Source organism: Myzus persicae, unplaced genomic scaffold (assembly GCF_001856785.1).
Source record: "Myzus persicae strain clone G006 unplaced genomic scaffold, MPER_G0061.0, whole genome shotgun sequence".
Taxonomy (NCBI): domain Eukaryota; kingdom Metazoa; phylum Arthropoda; class Insecta; order Hemiptera; family Aphididae; genus Myzus; species Myzus persicae.
In genome coordinates this window covers 176,567-195,256 of record NW_019104045.1, presented here as the reverse complement: position 1 = coordinate 195,256, position 18,690 = coordinate 176,567, and the positions used below count along the sequence as shown (strand labels likewise).

Sequence of the window (18,690 nt, the reverse complement as noted above, 5' to 3'; positions counted from 1 at the left end):
TTATAAATTAAAAAAATATCATTCTTAATATTTTAAATATTATTAAATGCAAAATGACAAAATATTAATAATTAAAATGATAATTTATTTATATTACAGCAGTAAAAGTGCTCAAGATCGAATAGTACTCATAAATAGCCAGTTAGGTAACTATAATGCTCCAGCTTACAATTGTTTTAAAGTGCCCATTATATTATAACCTCCTAATCTCAGTCTGTAGTAGACATAATATGTTCATGATATTATCACGTATGGACTATGATTGCAATTTGCAAATTTTAGTACAGAATGAGTTTTAAATATTATTTATTCTGTGCTAGTATCTACAACCGTGTTACATCAATAACAATGTACCAGTGTGGTAAAAGAATGTTGAATGATAAGAGATAATAACTGATAAGTGATAACATTTAATCATTATTTTCAGGAATTCATTTTTAAAACAAAATATTTAAAAATGAGAAATTTATATTAATTTAATTCGACCCTTTAGAACCTTTTCTAAAAAGGGACTCTTTGTTTTCCATATTATTATTTATTTTTAGTTATTCCAATTATATTTTTTTTTGAAGAATGGCTGCACATGAAGGGCTAGATTATGATCCTGCAGATGGACATTATTCTGATGTTGTGTTAACCATTAGAATACTTATGGGAAAGGTACAAATATATATACTTATACCATCATTAATTTTAGTTACATAGTTGTACATTTTTGTAGAATATTTCTATAAACTACCTAATGCTGTTTTGCAAAAACAACCGCTTAACATTAAATAAATCAATGGTGAGCTGATTGTCTCTTTAATATGGTTTAATGACATTATTGGTTCATTAAATTGTAGTAAACCATTAAATTAAACAATTTAGATGCTTTACTACACTATAAAATTATATAATATTGCTTTTAAGATTAATCTCGAGTTGCATAAAAAAATATGATTAGTTGAATGGTTCACTAAAATGTAATGGACTAATACATTTTATTGGGCCATTAGCTTAATATTGATTCATTATAGATGCTTATTCATTGTTTATGCAACCCAGAATATAAATACATCATTTGTAATGTAACTCATAACATCTTTGATTCATTAATTTGCATTTATATCAATTGTTTTTAGGAAATCCTTCCACTTATTGGAGAATATGGAGAAGTTGTTAGAGATCTTAGAAATCAAGTAATTATATATAATTGTATGCAGTATACCATAGTTGCAAACAGGCCAAATTTTTGGGAGTACATTCAAATCCTCCACACTATTGTTTTTGAAAAATAGGAATTCCCAGCATCTCCCCCCCCCCCTTAAACTATAGTTTTTGACATACAAATACAAATTATTACTTATATTCAATATCTGTACTATATAGAGCAAACTAAGTAAAATACACTGCTGAAAAACACACATATATGCAGTAAAATACTACACTTTCTGATCATAGTAATGCCTCATAACATTTTCTACAGAAAACAACAATTTGTTGTGTATGTCTAAAAAATTTATTTTTTCAATTTCATTTTTTGAAGAAAAAAAATCATATTTATTTATGTTAAATAAAAATACTAGTACATATTATTAACAATATGATAATTTTGAGTAATTTATTTATTTGAGTTTTTCCAAATTAAATAAATTCAAAGATACATAAAATAAGATATACTTACAAATTGTTCATACTTTCAATATTTTCCAAAAATTACTGTAACTTAAAGTTGTGATGAAATGATTTAAAATCAAAAGTTGATAGTGGTTTAACCAATAAATATATGGGTGAATAATAATTATATTATTTAGTACTTACTTGACATAGTTTTGATGTAGGGGTCCTATTCTCCCTAAAGCACTAATCTCATTACACATTTTAAGATATACATTAATAATACCTATATAGTAAGTCAACAAATGCCATTTTAGTAATTTAGTATTATATTATCTACTAATACATATTAAAAAAATAAATTTAATTATGTAATAATATTGTGTAATTTATTCTCAATTGTTTCATTAATAGTCTGAAGCTACAATTACTATCACTGATAGCTCCACGCCAGAGCGCATAGTGACTGTCACTGGCAACATCAATGTAATACAAAAAGCATTTGCATTAATAACAAAAATTTTAGAGCAGGTAAATTAATTCATTAAATTTATAATTTAATTTTATGGATAAAGCACATTTTACCCTTAAACATAACAATTACCTCGAAGGTTGACTCCTATCATCATAGGTGTTGAGTTTACCCATAAGTACAGAAAGAACATCTCTTGCAATTCATATTAGTTTTACTGTATACATTTTAGTTTTAATTATAACACATTTAATAAATTTAAAAACTGTAACATTACTGTTATTAGTTATTTACTATGTATGGAAATTGTAAACTGTACATAAATTTATTAGTTACTTTTCTTCTTATATTCGTGTATATGGTCCAGTATGGTTTTTATATTTTTGTAATTTCCAAGTGTATGAATAAAATGTTCATAATTTACTTTACTATATCTTTTGAAAAATTGTTAATATCTGGAAGTTTTGAGTATATAGAAAAATGTGGAAGTATAGTTGTTCCAGTTTCTATGAACCTTATTTTTTCGTCCATTTTAATTTTATTTTTGTTTTTTGACTTATAGTGATCTAATAAAAATGCATTCACTGCATGTATCTCAACGTCTGCAAAGTCTGAAATCTGCAAGTTATCCAAAAATAGTTTTTAGAATATTTCATGTGATTTATTGAGATAACATGATTTTCTTTGTTACTTTCATTGTTACATAGTAACATGTCTAACAAATATTAACATATTTTGTTATTATTAAAATTTAAGTCAGTGTGGTCAAACACAGAAAATATAAAACTTCTTTAGTTAAGTGATTTAATTTTCTTTCAATATTTACAGAATTCTTCCACACAACTACAAAATAGTCGAAAACCATCAAGTAATAATTCTACAACAATAAAACTTATTGTACCTGCCTCTCAATGTGGATCATTAATTGGAAAAGGAGGTGTAAAAATTAGAGAGATACGAGAAGCTAGTGGAGCTATGGTAAATGTAGCTTCAGACCTATTACAAAATTCTACAGAAAGAACAGTGAGTATTAGTGGTACTGCAGAATCTATCACCGAAGCAATTCATCAAATATGTATTGTAATGTTAGAGGTATGTATGAAAATAGTGATAATTATTACTGTTTTTATATTAATTGATAATTTAAATGTCTGTTATTATGTAAGACACCAGGAAGAGGGCCTACTGTAGCTTACAGACCTTTTGTGTCACAACCAGGGCCTGTAGTACTTTGTGGAGGCCAAGCTTATACTCTTCAAGGATCATTAGCAATTCCAGCAGTTGGTGATGTAAATACATAATTAGAGTAATTTTAATTTTTTTAAACAAAGAATATAATTCAATATTTTAAATTGTATTAGTATGATTTATGATTATTCATCAATCACTCATTTGTATTCACAAGCCTATCAACGGCTGTTTTAGCTGTTTTTTTTTACATTAATGTATGGATTTAATTTAGATTTAAGAGAAATTAATAACTTAATAGGTAATTTTTAAAATCCTTCCAATGTTATTCTTTTATAGTACTCTAAGGACTGTTCTTACCATCTCTGGTTAAAGTTAACGTACTCTTAACCGGCGGAATTATATCAGTAATAAAATGTGTTATCAGGCGATTAGCGTTAACCTACACTTAACTGGACATTGTAAGAATGACCCTCTAATTGTTAGAACCAACATTTAATGTATCCCAATTAAAATTGTAAATGTAAATAGGAAGTGGTTTTTAAAAAATATATTGTAAATAAAAAAATGAATTTAATATATTACATACCTATAAATTTATTTTACAGCAAACAGCTTCAAATGCTGCATTAAATACAATTGCAAGTATCGCCCCAAATTTAATAGCAGGTTCTGGATTAGATCCATCAGGTATTTTAAAACTGTTTTTATATTCTAACCTCGATAATTATTATATAATGTTATAATTGATTATTATTTTAGTGCTTGCTGCATTAGCGGGTAGTCAGTTGCGAGGTGGTGGTGTCAGTTCTAAAACTTCACAACAGCATATTACACATGAGATGGCTATTCCCAATGACATAATTGGGTGTATTATAGGTAAAGGAGGAACAAAAATCGCTGAAATTAGGTAATTTTTATAAGTATTTTTTTATATATATTCTATTTTTTTTTTTTAATATGATTAAACAATTGTTTGGGCTACAATGCACTTATTACTTTTTAGCATCTCCGTGGAGAAAATTATATGTTACCTTACAACCAAAAAACTCATCCAACCATTATGTTTTTCCTGGCATTTAGATTTCTATGATTTATTAATCATTGTTATTATTTACGTTTATTTATGTTCCAATATTATAATATTTCCCTGTTACTGTTTTGTACTTAAGTGTGTTAAGATCGCAGAATAAACATAATTTGTTGTGAAATTGATAGAAAACCTTACTTTTTATGTATAAATTATCCAGATCAAATGACCGGCCTTTTTTTTTGTAAAATTTGATAGTTATATACTTACACTTTTACTAATAGTCAATAAGACCATTTATTTTCATACTTATACTATTTGTGTGTGTTGGTTTATACCTACATAGTACATACTAATATTAGATTAATAATATTAGATAGCAACTTATTACGAAATCATACCTTGTCATTGGATACCGTATTTTTTTTAGCCTGAGAATACGTAAACATATACACCTACATACAAAGGGTGCCTACAGAGTGAAAGGGGCCATTGCCCCCCCCCCTCGCAGAATTGTTAACTTAAATATCACTATAACTGTTATTTGATTATAAGTAATTTATATCTTATCTCTGGTGGGATTTTATCCTGCGAGTTTTGCTTGCATACATAGTTACTAACTAATGACCGAACTGCTTACACCACAACACATTGTATATACACAAGTTTGTGAAGATCGAGCATGCATCTTTTTTTCTAATATACTTCTGGCCCAAATTATATGTTTATTAAAACAAAATTTAAAATTATGTTATCTTAAGTTCAATCCCAATCAAAAATAATATTCTATTGTTATAATAATTATAATATATTATGTATGTACAGAAGAATAAGTGGAGCCATGATAAGAATTTCAAATACTGAAGAGCATGAAGCTTCTGGTAAAATGGAAAGAGCTATAACAATTAGTGGACAAGCTGATGCTGTTAACGTTGCTAAAACATTGATTAACCTAAGGTTTGTAATAATTTAATATTTTATAAGATTCAATCATTGATTTATTGTTTTGTTGTCAGTGTTGATCAGTATAATAAATCATCTGGAGAATCAGTGGATTATGATGAAGAATTTTCATCTAATTTTACAGCAGATGCAAAAACAACAACTGAAACTTTGGCAACATTATTGTCAAATCCAAATAGTTTAGGGGCTTTAGGAGCATTGACTGGACTTAAAGAACTATTAGGAAGTATTAACAATAAGAAACAAATAAATAAGAAACGAGATAAAAGTGATAAATTTTCGCCTTATTGAACTAAGTGCATGGAATATCATTGTATAATTTAAGCACATTTGAAACTACTTGTATTGATTCCACATGTATTTTATTTTAATATTACTGTAAAACTTATTAAAAATAATAATTGAATACCTATGTAGTTCCAAAACAAATCTATTAGGTACCTAATAATTATTGTATCATAAATATTTCCTTTGAATTTTTATAATACTAATAATAATTAATAAGGTAACATTTTAAGAAATATTTTATGTATTAACATTATATTTTATGTGTTATATCATTATTAAAATGTTTGATGAAAAGTAAAATATTGATTAATATTATGTACTATATATTATATAATATAGAAAATGCAAAGACAATTTATATGAATTCTTATTCTAAAATAAAATGCTAGTTTTGCTAAGGAGTAATGTCAGGAATATAATAAATAAATGTATATACCTACCAACAAACATGTCTAATAATATACTCTAAAATTATCATCAATACACAATAACTGTACATATTATTGATTTTAGATTCCAATTGGAGCAATCTCCAGGTTAGGAGATACATTTGTATTAGTTACATAATCATGTGTTTTTTCCTTATATCAACTTAAATATCAGTGAAAAAAAGCTTCAATTTTTTAACATTGAGGCTGAGATTTCTGGTAAAAAGTGGATCTGATCAGAGCTATAGTTGAAAAAATTCTCATTACTTTTCAAAATTATTGGGAAAGATTGAGTAAGATAGTAGATTGAAAACGTTGAGTGAGGCGGTTTGGATGGTTAGCTAGGTGGAATCAGATCTTCTGTAAGATATGTACGCAGTTTCAGATATTCTATGCCAGAGACTTTATCAAGGGTGGCAAACCTATGGTACGCGTGCCAGAATTGGCACTTTGGCCAAATTTCAATGGCACGAGTGGCACGACATAACTAACTAAAATATTTTTCTTGAAATATTTCATAATATTTTGTCTGTACTGACTGTACTTCATAAAATAAAAATTAACAAATAAACGTGTAATAACATGTGAATAATAATTATTGCTTACATTCTTTTATTCTCAGAAAAATGCCTTTTTCGGGGGAGGGGGCACTCAATTATATATTTAAAATGTTGGCACTTGACCCGAAAAAGATTCGCTACCCCTGGACTATATATGCACCGGACGAATTTCTACGTCCGGTTCTACGACGAACGGCGACTGCGTTTATCCAGTGATTATCGAATGTGTTTTTCAACCTCCCCCCCACTAAATGTTTGCGCTAAGTCACTTAATGTGATGGGTGGTCGGAACAACATTTTTTGAATTTCCACTTAAGTTTAATCCAAAAATGTGTAAATATACACCACGGCTTAAATTAAAATTTTATATTTCTATCTTAAACCGTGATATACACTATACATTTTCTATTTAGATTAGGTAAAATGCTAGAAAAACGACGAATTAAAGTTTATGTTTTCGATTTTCTAGTGAATGAAACGAATTTTGTACTTCAAAAACACTGTCGGGGACAACTCCAAAAATAATGAATTTTGTGTAAAAATTCGGCCACTAGTTATTAGTACTTAAAGTTTAGTGGAGCAAAGCTGATTATATGTTTGTCCGCTAGTCGCTACACCTAAGTTGTTCTAACTTCTAAGTAGACGTAAAAAAATAATAATATAATACCAGGTGGTTTAATTATACTAGGCCCGGAGACATAATATATGACATCAGCTCACACTGTGCAATTGCACTGCAGCACTGTGTCCCAATGGCCAATTCACCCCCCTTCGCCCAAGACTTATTGTTGATTCAACGGCCAAGGGCGGCGTTTACGAATTCAGGGAATGAATTTACAATTATTTAGGAATTTCTTTTATAAACTCGTACAGTCGTCAGTCATACATCTTCAGCCCCAGTGATAACTTTGTACGAATACGTATACATTTTGTGACTTCCCACAAAATCTAGCCATATACCTAAATGTTAAAAAAATAATTATTATTATTGTTGTTAAACCTATTAAGAGGGCGCCACACCCGCATGCGTTGTCTCCGTCTTACAAACGAGTAACATACCAAATTTACGCTCAGCAGTTCAAGTTTTATGTCGTTAGCTTATAAATTAGATTGAATTAACCTATTATGAAACTTGATGGTAAGAACTTTATCCGTGTTTTGTTGGAAGCTTTTTTTACGATACTTCAGTTTTTAAGCGAGGTATGCTTGTATAATAAATGTAAATTAAAAATGCTCATAACTCACTTAAAAACTGAATTATTGTAAAAAAACTTCCAACAAAACACAGATAAAGTTCTCACCATCAAGTTTCATAATAGGTTAATTCACTCTAATTTCTAAGCTAACGGCATACAACTTGAACTGCTGAGCGTAAATTTGGTATGTTACTCGTTTGTAAGACGGAGACAACGCATGCGGGTGTGGCGCCCTCTTAAGAAATTAAACACATCTTCAATAATATAGATTAAATCCAATTTTCTGCTCCAACCCTTATGAGATACAATTAAACAAAACATTAAAAAAAAAAATTTTAAACCAAAACAAGACATACCTACACTCATAAAGCATAAATTATGATTTATAAATTGTTAAGAGTTTACGAATTATGATTTATGATCCTATATTCCTATTGTACCTATATAAATTATTTATATTTATTGGTATAGGTAGTCACTACACCTTTTGGCCGTTACCTATACGGCTATAATACCTAGGGGCTATGTACTATGTTGTTAATTGTTTTGAATAATCGTCATTCATCAATTGTGTCACACTCATGATACTCATCCGGCATTCGGCAAGCCTTATCACCAACCAACCAAATTCGATTACATGTAAGCAGTAAGCACGTTGAGGTTAGAACGTATCACGTAGTACGTACTGTTCTGTGCACGTACAACTATGTTATTGTTATCTTTTATTTAATGTTTACATGTTCGTGTCGGGTATTGGACAGTAAAATAATATTAAATTCTGACAGTCAGTAATCTATTGTCAACTGTCAAGTACCTAGCTACCTATTAGGTTTTATAATATTTTATTCAAATTGTAAATGTGTAATGTGATATGTGTATAATAGATAATATGAATTTAATTTTTGTTTAATGTTTAAAATGTTTAAATGTTTATAACTTTTTTTCACTCATTAAATTTTACAGCGTCATGAATTATTATTTTCAATAAGTCTATTTTATTTGAGATACTTGTATTTCGCCTAAGGAACTTATTGCTAAAATGGCGAACATTAACTATTATGGTAGATATAGTTCATCGGAGTATGACCATAGTAAGATTTATTTTTATTTTGATGTACAACTAAACATTTTTGTTACAAACACAAATATAAAAATCTATAGAAATATTGTATTATCTAATTATATTAATTTTTTACAGGAAGACACTATCAACCTGTTAAACAAAACCGAAAAAAAAATAAACGGAATTATAAAAATAATGGTAAATACCTAGATTTTTTTTTTTTAACTTAGACATACCTGATGTCAGCAAAATTATGGACAAAATAAAACGCCCAACAAGAATTGATATACATACTTTATAGTTTATGATTAAACTCCTGGGACCCCCCCCCCCCTCAAAAAAAAAACCTAAAAAAAATAAATATTCCTTCTACAATAAAAAATGAGTTAGACATTAAATTTTTTATTTTTTCCAATTTATTACATAGGTATTACACATATTTTGCAGAAATAACTATAAGTACTTATAAAACCTTTGGATCCTTATTACCTACTTGCGATAGCCAATAATATAATTGTTTAATTTAAGTAGATTATAAGTATAAAGTACCTATTATAATTTAATATTTTGGAGAAAACAAACCAAACTTCTACTAGGATAAAAAAATATACCATTTAAATATTGTTAATATATTAATTTTATATAATCTGCTAGTCATAATTAGCATGTAATACATAAATAGTGTGTTTTAGAAAAATGTACATAGATTAATGACAGGTACATGGAAATTGTTGTAAACTCGTGATTACTCTTATGTACTTGACATTTAACATATTTAAATAACTACCATTACACTAAAAATCTTAATGGTAGTTTTGGTATCTACAGATAGATTGTTGATTATATTCAGTGATTAAACCAAAATAATAGATTTTTGTTATTACTTCTATTATACCTCTTTATCAATTATTACATAATCATTTTGGTTTTTTCTGTATTTTTTTGTGTGTTACTATACTCTGGTCAAATTTAATAATTTTTTTTCTTACTTTCAAATACTGTATATTGATAAAAACTTAGAAGGATGGTTTTTTTTTTTAAATTGGTTTATTGACAAGTCTTAAGATTTTTTTAAAAAGGATATTCAATTTAAGTTTTATTTATTTTTACTATTTTATTAATTAATTCAATTAATTCTTAATTTTTTTCAGAAAATGATAATAAATCTAGTTTTATTAGTATATATACATGCATATAATTAAGAAAATAATAAAAAAATATACAGTAAATAATTTTAAAATTCTATTTTTGCATATTTTTAATTGCAATTAATTTTTAATTTAGGTTTTAATTTAATTTGAAATAATTAATGTTATATTTAAGTTATTTTTTTTTTATTTAGTTAACAGGTGGTACAAAAGCTACAAATTATTTGATTTATTAAAAACTAGGTAGGTATGGTGCATTAACAATATGCTTAATTCTACCCTATTTTGTTAAAAATATTTACTATATTATTTATTAATATACATTTTTATAGTAATGTAAAATAGCATAAGTCTTAAATTAAATAATTATTACATTCATTATTTTAAGTTAAATTACAATTAATTTATGTTATGTTTCAGATTCGTCACACTTATATTTAATGGTTGGTTTGATTTGTGTTTTTTTTTTATTCACACGTGAATCAGAAAATAAAAACTCCAAAAAAGGAAAGTATGTGACGACTATGATTGATACAAAGTGGAGTATGGTACCACTTGTTTTAGAAATGGCAGAATATATGGCGGAAGAAAATCCATATTCTTTATGGTCGTTTGTAGATAGTATATCACAGCTTAATCCAGCCTTAAGTGAACTTGGTATATAATAAGCGTATAGTATTAATTTAATTTGTAACTTTTATTAAGTCTTTAATAACCATTTTATAGATAATGATCAAATCAAATATCAGACCGCGTTATCTAAAGCTGGAGTGTTATTATCCAATTCTAAGTTGAGACTATTAAAATTTTCTCTGTCCATGCATACATATTCACCTCGTATTGAAATGTATGCACAAATGGCAGCTGACAGAGGAGTGCAGTGTTCCACTTCTGTAGAAATTGATGGTGGACTTGTGTGTTCAATTGACGTGTTAAAAAAAGTTTTACAGCGAATAAGTGTTAGTTTTTATTTAAAATCTTATCCAAACCACATCCATTTTTCTAAAATTTTAACAACCTTTTTTATAGGCTGAAGGTTCAAAACATTTGTGTGAAACATATCACATAGACCATCATCATCCTTCTTCTAAAAACAGAAGTAACATAGCAATATTGTATGGTGAATTAGGGACAGCAGAATTTGCTTCTTATCATTCAGTGTTAAAACAATACGCTCAAGAAGGATCTATAGACTATGTTTTACGTCATTTTGTAAAAGTAATTTGTTTAATATACATTGTAGTCATAATTTCATTTTAGATTATAATTTTTCATGATATTAACCAATAGTTTATGTATAGGAAAAGAGTGAACAGAAAGTCCGTCTATCTGGTTATGGTGTTGAACTTCATATGAAATCAACTGAATATAAAGCAGAAGATGATAGTGTAGTTAAAGATAAAAATGATATGAATAGGAATGAAGATGAGGAAGATATTTCAGAAATTGAAGGATTTGATTTTAAACGCCTCGTGTAATTTTTATTTACTTTACTACTTGGTATTTACTACTCTTACTGATAAACTCTTAATTATTTAATTTAGTGAGCTGTACCCAGATAAAAAACTGGATTTATTAAAATTCAGAACTCATTTATCCGAGGTTAGTGGTGAACTAGCTCCTCTTAAGGCTTGGCAATTTCAAGAATTGAGCCTACAAGCAGCACAGAGAATTATGAGTGGCCCACCTCAAGATGCTATTCAAACTTTTATTCACATTGCTCAAAATTTTCCAACTCAAGTAATGTTGAACAAAAATATATTCCACTGTTTAAAGTATAATTTTCATGTTAATTTATTTTAGGCTAGATCATTGGCTAATGTTAAAGTTAGCAAAGAACTAAGAGACGAAGTATCAAAAAACCAAGATAGTTTTTCAATGGGGCTGAATTTACAACCTACTGATACAGTTTTATTATTAAATGGAATGTATTTTGATATAGACATCACAGATATGTCAACTATTTTGGATTCAGTTACTCAAGAATTGAGTATAATGGAAGGGTTATATTCTATAGGTAATTGATATTTTTTGTATTCAAGATAAAATATTGTAATTGTTTATTTTTTGCAGGCATTACAGACAAAAAAGCTATTTCTTCTATGTTGGCATTGGATTTTGGAAGCGTTAAAGGAAAGTCTTATGCTGTTGATATTAGGGATTCTGCCATTCAATGGATAAATGACTTAGAAACTGATGCTACATATAAAAGGTGGCCTTCATCAGTAGATGATTTGCTTCGACCAACATTTCCTGGCATGTTACGAAGTATTCGTCGTAACCTGTATAATCTAGTAATTGTTTGTAATCCAGCTTCTAAAAGTTCTTGGCCTTTATTAAAATTAACTGATTCATTTTTAAACCATCAAAGTCCCTTACGAGTTGGGATTGTATTTAATGTCTCGCCGAAGCCAGCTATAGGACTGAACGATGCTAGTGTAGCTATATTGAATGCTTACAATTATATTGTTGAACAAACATCTAAACCATTATCTGCATTTAATTTCATAACAAATATTTATACATCAATTAGTGAAGACAGAGATGTTATTGTTGACGATGTCTTAAATGCATTTAAGAAACAGTATCCCAAAGCATTTATTGATGAAATATTTGGAGAAGACACTGACTATGATACTGCCCGAATACTGGCAAAAGAGTATGTCGCAAAGACAGGGTTTAGAAAATTACCTCAAGTATTACTTAATGGGGTTCCATTACAAGAAAAATCTTTGGTTGAAGAAGACTTCGAAGAAGCTGTTTTAGTAGAATTAGTAACTCAAACACAGACTTTACAAAAAGCTGTATACAAAAGAGAATTGACTGATACAGACAATGTAGTAGATTGGTTAATGACGCAACCAAATGTAATGCCAAGGTAATGTAATAAAAAAAATATGATTATTATTAACAATTCATTTCATGAAATTATTTATATTTATCCATACTATAATTATTATAGACTGAATTCACGTGTACTGAATACTGATTCAACTAAAAATTTGCAAGTATCTGATAAACATGAATTTGTTTTGAAGTCAATGAATTATATTACTTTTGCTAAGAAATCTAGTATTAATCCAATTACACACTGGATTGTTGGAGATTTTTCTAAACTGTCTACTTTTAAGTTAATCAAAAACACGTTTGAACATTTGGTAAGCAAATAATTCACAATATTTTATCATCAAATCAAAATATAGTAATTATTAACTTATATAATATTAATTAATAAGTTATGTGTATTACGTTTAACGTAAATTATAATATTTAAGCATATTGTCATATTCTACTAACAATGACCTCTGAAGCTAAAAGTAAAAAAAAGATAAGCATCATCTTAATGTGATATTTATTTTTCTATCAATATTCTCAATAATCCAACACATATGGGACTAGGGCAGTATTGGATTATTGGAAAATCTGGCTTAGGTACTGGAAAATACGTACAAAAAAAATAAATTGTATGTCCATATCATATTTTATTTATCTAATAAAATTAGTTGTAATTAAATCTTTTAATTTTATAGATTTTTATTATTAACATAACATATTACAATTAAATCATTAAATAACTCTACTATAATTTAAAAATATATAAACTTTAATTTTAATTAATTATGAAATTTGGGTCATTTTTCATTTTGAAGTGCTTTTTTGGTACATTTAATAAACATATTAGGTAGTATTTTCCAAATAAAACTCTTGTCAGCTTAAACCATTTTTAAAGTTCTTCTACAGCCAATACTGTCAGTTTTAACAACGTTATTCTCAGCTACAGTTTTTTAAAGCTCTTAAACTTTATCTGAATTTGCTTGTGTGTTATAATATATGGTAGCCCAACCGCCCCAACCGATACTATAAAATGTGACATGATTATTAAATTTTTATAATTTTGTATTTAATTTGTAAAGTAAATGTTGTATGTTTATGTTCTATTCCTGAGATCTTAATAATCTTCAAACCATTTGGCAAAAACGTCACACAATGTATAGAACTATTTGTCTTTTTTTACTAGGTTTTGATAACATATATTCATTGTTGGGAATATTATTAGCTTATTTAATAAAGTTCCCATGTTCACAAAAGAAATGCACTAACATCAAGAATTTTAGGATTCCTAAATGAGAAAACTAGACATGTCAGACTATTGTAGAACCCAATTACAGATATACCATTCTATTAATTATTATTTATTTAAAACATAATTTAAACTGTATAAGTATGTTTTGTGTTTATGTCTTATATTTATTACTTAGATAATCAAATATAATAAAATGAAACTATATTATATAAACAGAAAACAATAATATTTATATATTTTCAAATTATTTTAAAGAATTGTGATCTTTGATATATTATTAATTATATGGTACAATGATTTAGTTTTGAAATGTTATACTATCGCTTAATTATGAAGGTTATTCTGTTATGTATTACTACTGTATAACAGTGTTATGAATTATAAGTTATTTAAAATTAAATGTTAGTCTTATGTTCCATATTTTCTCTGTTTTCTGTAGCTGACCCTATTATCTATATAAATGATGTAAATTCATCGTTATCATAATTACATTTTTTTAATTTTTACTTATTCTTACATATTATTATATATATTTTTTTTTTTACAGAAATCTGATTCTGAATCACGCATAGGTGTTATTCCCAATCCATCAAGTAATGATGAACATATAATCAAAATAAATAAAATAGTTTTTGAAGCTTTTAAACAGGAAGATAAATTGAATATATTAGTCAAACATTTATCACAAGCAATTAATGTTAATAAAAATCATATTGAAGTCATAAATTCACTACCAGTAAGAATTCTTTGACTAAAGTAATATAAAACATTAATATTTAATTTAATTTAATTTTTGATAGGAAGAGATACATTTTGATGTGTCAAAAATAGATATACAATTATTTAGAAACTTTGCTTTTGAAGCATTGAATTTTGAAAGTGGACAATGCGGTGTTATCACTAATGGACGTATTTTGGGCCCATTTGATGATGATGAAGATTTTTTAACTGATGATTTTGCTTTATTAGAACAACATACTCTAAAGGGCAGTGTAAACAAAATTCTTAATATACTCAAAGAATCAGGTATGTTACAACTTAAAAACTTATGAATTACTTGAAGTATTAACTTTTAAACTGTTCTGGTGTTAATAAGTTTAAAGGTAATATAGTTATTTGTTGAATTAAGACTTGATATTTGATGTACCAAAGTAAACGCGTCTTTTTAATTGAATTTAAATAACATTATATTTTTTATAGATGTAATGGATATTACAAGTGATATGATAATGAAAGCCAGTGCCTTAATTAGTAGTCGTTCTCAAACTAAAAATCGACATTCTATACCTGATGTGAAAAATAAACACAGGTAAAGTATAATATTTATGACATTTTATAGCTTTATTGCAATACAGTATAACACTATGACCCTTACTTAGTATTCATATAAAATGACAATTGTTTAATATTTTTTTTTTTTATGAAGTGTTATTAAATTAACTGCTAACAATGAAGATGAACCAGTTTTTGAAATCAATGTTATTGTTGACCCTGTGTCTAGAGGTGCTCAAAAGGTTGGATCTATTATTTCTGTATTATCGCGAGTACTCAATGCTAATATAAATGTATATTTTAATTGTGTTGATAAGAATAGTGATATGCCTGTTAAAAGGTAAGAAATAAAATATAATGTCCTAATATCTTTAATTAAATGTTTTTATTGCATTTGTTTTTATATATTTAAAATTTCAGTTTTTATCGTTTTGTGCTTGAGCCTGAAGTTATTTTTGATAAATCTGGCCATTTGTCCCCTGATCCAATAGCAAAGTTTTCTAATATGCCCACTAGTCCATTATTAACACAAATACTTCATGTACCTGATAATTGGTTAGTTGAATCTATTGAATCTCCATACGATCTTGACAACATTCGACTTGAAGATGTTGAAATGGGTGTTTATAGGTATGTATAATTAATCATAAATTACATTTTTTGTATATGGTAAACTAACATTTAAATTTTTTTATTATTCTAATTAAATTAGTCGTTATGAATTGGAATATCTGCTGCTCGAGGGTCATTGTTATGATTCAGTCAACATGAATCCACCCCGGGGTCTCCAAATGACACTAGGAACAAAGTCAAATCCAGTAGTAGTAGATACAATAGTTATGGCCAACTTGGGTTATTTCCAAATGAAAGCTAACCCAGGGGCTTGGATGTTACGACTTCGTCAAGGCCCTTCAGCTGATATTTATGACATTATTTCTCATGAGGGATCAGACCGTTCTCCTAACAGTATGGATATCAAAGTACTGATTAGTTCATTCCGTTCTCACATAATTAAAGTCAAAGTTGCCAAAAAACCTGGCAAACAGAGTTTAAACGTCTTGGGCGATGATGATGCTGAAAACAAAGGTCTTTGGAATTCAATTACCAGGTGAATAAAAATAAAAATTAAACTTTACATATGGAGGTGAGTGAATGTAGCTTGTCATTTGTGTCAGCCATCACTCATCATATTCTGAGACTAGTATTTATAGTTTTTATAATTGAGATTAACTTTTGATGAACTCTTATGTTTAAAATTAAATATATATGATTGCCAATTTGTTTGTAAGATGAATTAAAGAAGAAAAAAGGAAACTTAATCGTTTACAAACCAAAAACATACTTTTCCATTTAAACTATAAAGTTAATTTTTGCGGAAATGCTAATCTTTTTAGCTAAATATGTCATTGGGCAATTAAGGTTTCAATTAGTTCTAATATATTATAGTCTTAAATATTATTATATTATTTATTATCTTTCACAGTTCTTTCAGCTCAGGTTCACCTGATAAATCAACTGACGAAACCATCAACATATTTTCTGTGGCTTCAGGCCACTTATATGAAAGATTTTTAAGAATAATGATGTTGAGTGTGTTAAAAAATACTAAATCTCCAGTAAAATTCTGGTTTTTAAAAAATTATCTTTCTCCAACTGTTAAGGTATTTTATTTAATGAGTTTATAATTAGTGTGATTAATGATTATTATTGGTGTATTTATTTTTTTGTTTTAGAACTTTCTTCCTATTATGGCTCAAGAATACAAATTCGAATATGAACTAGTTGAATATAAATGGCCTCGTTGGCTACATCAACAAACAGAAAAACAGAGAACTATATGGGGTTATAAAATATTGTTTTTGGATGTTCTTTTTCCATTGGATGTTAAAAAAATTATATTTGTTGATGCTGATCAAGTAGTCCGAGCTGATATGAAGGAATTAGTTGACTTAGATTTAGGTGGTGCACCATATGCATATACTCCATTTTGTGAAAGCCGTAAAGAAATGGATGGCTTCAGGTAATTTTTGTTTAAAAATAATGTTAAATTTTATTTAAAAATGTGATGTTGTTTAAAGATTTTGGAAACAAGGCTACTGGAAAACTCATCTTCAAGGTCGTCGTTATCATATTAGTGCGTTGTACGTAGTAGATTTGAAACGCTTTAGAAAAGTAGCAGCTGGTGATAGATTAAGAGGTCAATACCAAGCTCTTAGTCAAGATCCAAACAGTTTATCAAATTTAGATCAGGTAAGATAAAAAAATAATTATAAAATAAAATATGGTAGCTTAATTGTTATATTTTTAAAGGATTTGCCAAATAACATGATTCACCAAGTCTCTATTAAAAGTTTACCACAAGAATGGCTTTGGTGTGAAACATGGTGTGATGATGCATCCAAAAAATCAGCCAAAACTATTGACCTTGTAAGTATTAATCTTTTAGTAAATCTTATTTTTATAAATTTGAAACTTATTTTGAATACATTGATTTTTATTAAAATGATAGTGTAATAATCCATTAACTAAAGAAGCAAAGTTGACTGCAGCTATGAGAATTGTTAGCGAATGGAAAGATTATGATAATGAAATTAAAAGATTGCAAATTAGACAAAGTGAACATGAAGATGAAGTTTTCAATGTCGAAACTCAATCAAAAGGTAATTGCCCTTGTAAATGTACAAAGATTAATCACAAATGCATACTGCTATCTGTCTAATATATAAGTAATCTAAGATAGTGACTGATATTTGTCTGGTTAGGTCAGACCACTTTTCTTGATAAATCAGTTTTCATTGTCAGCTTTTGTTTCCGACGATTGGTCGCTGTTGAAAAGTTTCTTTACAATCTTAAGAAGACACCCTACCTGCATGTTATGAGTTTCTAAGACAAAGACAACACATGCTGGTATAGTGTCCTCTTAATCTTATCAAAGAAAGGCAAAGTAAACTAGGTAGTTGATGTATTAATGAAGTGATGCGCAGCATTTGACACACATTAGCCGCAACTGTGTGTAAAGCCTGCACACAAAGTTACTTTTATATGGGAAAGAGATGACAATTGTAACATTTTTACAATGTTCAATGAATTTATTTAATCTTTATTAAAACATATTTTTTCTTATTTTAGAATCAGAAGTACACACAGAATTATAATGGATTTATATTTGAAAACTGTTACATACAATTCAAATGATCTCCAGTTTTATTATGATAATATGTCTATTTATTTTGTATCTATTGAAACCAACGATTTGCTGTTCCATCAATTTTAAAACGTTGGATACTTAAATTTTTGATTATATAATTTGTTTAGGAATGATAAATTAAAAAATAAAGAAGTTACATTTATTTTAATTGTAAAAAAACTTTTTCCATTTTTATTTATTTTGTTTATTTA

General features: G+C 27.5%; 2 protein-coding genes across 2 annotated transcripts; both read left to right on the top strand.

Annotated features, from left to right (window-relative positions):
• The first annotated feature begins 415 nt into the window (after nt 1-415).
• Nucleotides 416-5,753, top strand: LOC111038032 (poly(rC)-binding protein 3-like). Its single transcript, XM_022320964.1, has 9 exons — nt 416-660; nt 1,125-1,181; nt 2,014-2,130; nt 2,900-3,163; nt 3,238-3,360; nt 3,868-3,949; nt 4,022-4,169; nt 5,115-5,246; nt 5,306-5,753. Exons 1-9 carry the CDS (start codon nt 574-576, stop codon nt 5,541-5,543), a joined length of 1,248 nt encoding a protein of 415 aa, XP_022176656.1. The 5' UTR covers nt 416-573; the 3' UTR covers nt 5,544-5,753.
• A 2,681-nt stretch (nt 5,754-8,434) lies between these two features.
• On the top strand, nt 8,435-18,648 carry LOC111038014 (UDP-glucose:glycoprotein glucosyltransferase). Its single transcript, XM_022320929.1, has 22 exons — nt 8,435-8,815; nt 8,923-8,985; nt 10,356-10,592; nt 10,662-10,894; nt 10,965-11,153; nt 11,237-11,409; nt 11,480-11,675; nt 11,739-11,952; nt 12,009-12,813; nt 12,898-13,093; nt 14,567-14,755; nt 14,820-15,045; nt 15,220-15,328; nt 15,446-15,631; nt 15,712-15,921; nt 16,004-16,399; nt 16,775-16,952; nt 17,025-17,311; nt 17,370-17,541; nt 17,602-17,718; nt 17,801-17,951; nt 18,421-18,648. The coding sequence occupies exons 1-22, from the start codon at nt 8,764-8,766 to the stop codon at nt 18,444-18,446; spliced, it is 4,605 nt and encodes a 1,534-aa protein (XP_022176621.1). The 5' UTR covers nt 8,435-8,763; the 3' UTR covers nt 18,447-18,648.
• Nucleotides 18,649-18,690: the final 42 nt, after the last annotated feature.

Bases quoted from the DNA above. Each gene is read 5' to 3' on its own strand.
- LOC111038032 (XM_022320964.1), top strand. From the start codon at position 574: ATGGCTGCACATGAAGGGCTAGATTATGATCCTGCAGATGGACATTAT. The intron at 1,182-2,013 runs GTAATTATATAT...TTTCATTAATAG, and splicing joins TTAGAGATCTTAGAAATCAA to TCTGAAGCTACAATTACTAT. The intron at 3,950-4,021 runs GTATTTTAAAAC...TTATTATTTTAG, and splicing joins TTCTGGATTAGATCCATCAG to TGCTTGCTGCATTAGCGGGT.
- LOC111038014 (XM_022320929.1), top strand. From the start codon at position 8,764: ATGGCGAACATTAACTATTATGGTAGATATAGTTCATCGGAGTATGAC. The intron at 8,816-8,922 runs GTAAGATTTATT...AATTTTTTACAG, and splicing joins TTCATCGGAGTATGACCATA to GAAGACACTATCAACCTGTT. The intron at 17,719-17,800 runs GTAAGTATTAAT...TTAAAATGATAG, and splicing joins CAGCCAAAACTATTGACCTT to TGTAATAATCCATTAACTAA.